Genomic DNA, 2,872 nt, shown 5'->3' on the forward strand with positions numbered 1-2,872 from the left:
CACGCCGCGCCCTGTGTGCTATGCGCCTGTGCCGGATTACACACACGACGGATCGAAATAAACATTCGCTCGTGGGCGCGCGAATTCCTGTCGCCTCCGTGACTGCCCCTCCAGGCCGTTAATAGAATGCGGCACTGTGCTTTTGCTTATGCTATGCTATAAACTGATTAGCTAGCGGCGAAGCAAAGCATCTGTCTGTGTGTTCGATCACTTATTTATCGGCAGATTTTTTTGTGGAATTGCGGTAAACAGTCAAGAGATTTGGGAATATAATCATCCATGTCATGCTCCATTCGTCGATTAATCAGGCTTCCTTTTTCATGTTTAGTACATATTACTGTAAAAAGGGATGAGTGAGTGAAAAAGCATGCAGGTGAAGAAGGGGGGGGGGGGGGGGGGACTCGCATTTTTCCTTTCTTAAACCTCGGCTTTTATTGGAAAAAAAGGATGGGACAAACAAGAGACTGATTGTTGGCATCAGTCTACACTCTCTTTTTCCGTTCACATTCCTCTCTCCCTTTTTAGCTTCAGTTGGTGCTCTTCCAAATGACTAGTAACCCTCTAGCTGAGTAGTTGTCGAGGGTTATTAGTTACATCATTCAAAAGAAAAAGAAAGAAAGGAAAATGCATGGTTAAATGTCCTCGATCATGGCGTGGCAACCCTTTAGCGATCACCAGTCTCGCCTGTTTCTAGCTCTTCGATCTCGTACAACTTATTATTATTTTTAGTTTTTTTTCCTGTTTTTTTTTTTCTCATCAGTGTACATGTAGTTGCCCGGCTCATCAACCTGAAAAGGAAAAGAGAAGCTTGCTGGATTAGCTGGGAGCACTAGCTAGATAGAGCAGTCTGTCACTGTCAAGTCAAGTGTAATGCCAGCCAGCATTTGACTTGATGACATAAGCTCATGCATGGGCATAGGACATAGGAGTGTGCTTACCGTAGTATGATTTGGGCATACTGCACCGGAAGCACTCGGTTCGGTTGGCGTAGTTCTGCACATGGCAACCCAGTCTGCACCGCGAACAAATCAAACATTAGCATCCAGCAAGTAATTAAAGGATTATTATTATAATATATACACTTTTAATTTAGTAGCTGGTAATAATATTACTACTACTAGTAGTCTTAATCTATCCTAGTCTAGAAGGAATGCAGAGTCGACACGACAAGAAATTCCATTTGGCAGCTCAGCATTCTGCCGGGCAGAATATTCCAGGGACTTGAGTTGCAAACTTTTGCACGAGATGAAAGGGCTCGATATAGTAAATAAAACATTTTTCTCTCTTTACTACTGTATTTGCGGAAAGAAGTGGGGTTTCATGCTTGCATGCATCTTGTTTAAATATTTGTTCCTTGCCAAACAAAAGATACTAGAAGTATTAGTAATTAAGTAACAAAGTGACCCCGCTAGCTAGTTAATCTGCAATCAACAAGCAGCAACTGCTGCATGCATCATGCATGCAAATATGCTGCATTATATTATTCTGACTGAGCACTCAATGCAACACCAACACGTACGGATTAGCAAGCAAGAGAATCATGCATCGATCGATCTCTATCAATACCTTGGGCAGATCCAGTCGCCTGGCTTCATCCCGGGCTGGCCGGCGACGGTGTACCCCCAGCCCTGCGCGACGGCGGCCGGCGCCTCGGTCTTGGCGGCGCCGCACTTGAAGCAGCTGCCGCGGGAGGCATAGTTGTTGACGCTGCAGCGGTAGCAGTACCAGTCGCCGGGCTTGACGTCCCAGTCGCCGCCCAGCGCGGCGTAGTCCGTGCGCTCCACGCCCAGCTTGGCCTCGCCGCAGCGCTGGCACGCGTCGCGCTTGCAGAAGTTGACGTACTGGCAAGACCGGCAGCTCCAGTCGCCGGGCTGCCTCCTGCTCGCCACAACGTTCATCTGCTTCTCCATTCGATCTCTTGTATATATATCCGCCGGCCTTTGGCTTTGCTCTCTCTCTGCTGCTCTTCTTCCTAGCTACCAAAACTCTATAGCTAGCTACCGATCGGGCCAGGAGCAAGCGATGAATCGAGCTACCTGATGCAGCTGCTGGAATGCTAGCCGAGCTCGATCGCTTGATGGCTTGCTCTGGATGATGAGTGGATGGAAGAAGCTAGGCTTGTTAGTTGGTTTGAAGAGGGAGGAGGCGCGCGCGGGCTTTTATATAGGGTTTGGTGGTGCAGCACTGCTACAGCTGAGGCCTGAGGGTAGGCAAATGAAAGTTAGTAGGGGCCCGCCCCGCCAAATGCAAAGAAGCTACCTAGCTGAACTGTACATGCATGTTGTGTGCGTGTGAGCTGCTGAGTGTGCGCTAGCTCTGTCTGGCTCATCATACATAGCTTTTCAGTTATCCCATACTACTATACCGTGTCATAAGTCATAACAGGGCCGGGGAATCTCCAGGATTGATGGGGACCTATGTATACATTCTCAGGCTCTCACCACCAGTCACCAGGACATAGATCCCAGCTGGGCTAGATAGCTGGGGTGTGCATCATGAGGAACCAAATGCCTCCTGCGTCCTGCCTCCTCCAGTTCCCAACTTCATCAGGCAATGCTAGCCCTGTGAGATCGATATCTCATCTTTGGGACCAGTACTATGCATGCATCCATGTCGCCATGGGAACTGATCAAATCTTAGTCTTGATTGGCGCCGCCGCTTTGCTCAATTATTTTCATGTTTCAAGAGTAGTCACTGTTTGCCTAAACAGACGTTTAGTACATTTAAACTAATCGTTAATAAACGAAGGTCACCCGTGTCATTTGGGGACCCTAAACGGTGGATTGTTCAAACCCGTTTAAACCGTCCGTCTAAATATAATCAAGTTAAATATGATTACATGAGCTAGACGGTCATTTAATTTACCATTTAG

The 2,872-nt window shown here is 47.5% G+C and overlaps 1 protein-coding gene across 1 annotated transcript; it reads right to left on the bottom strand.

The window, feature by feature from the left end:
• Window positions 1-387: 387 nt before the first annotated feature.
• On the bottom strand, window positions 388-2,135 carry LOC136452275 (uncharacterized). The gene is made up of 3 exons (XM_066452893.1): window positions 1,567-2,135; window positions 939-1,012; window positions 388-788 (listed from the first exon to the last, which is right to left on the bottom strand). The coding sequence occupies exons 1-3, from the start codon at window positions 1,908-1,910 to the stop codon at window positions 784-786; spliced, it is 423 nt and encodes a 140-aa protein (XP_066308990.1). The 5' UTR covers window positions 1,911-2,135; the 3' UTR covers window positions 388-783.
• Window positions 2,136-2,872: the final 737 nt, after the last annotated feature.

Source organism: Miscanthus floridulus, chromosome 5 (assembly GCF_019320115.1).
Source record: "Miscanthus floridulus cultivar M001 chromosome 5, ASM1932011v1, whole genome shotgun sequence".
In the NCBI taxonomy this organism is placed as follows: domain Eukaryota; kingdom Viridiplantae; phylum Streptophyta; class Magnoliopsida; order Poales; family Poaceae; genus Miscanthus; species Miscanthus floridulus.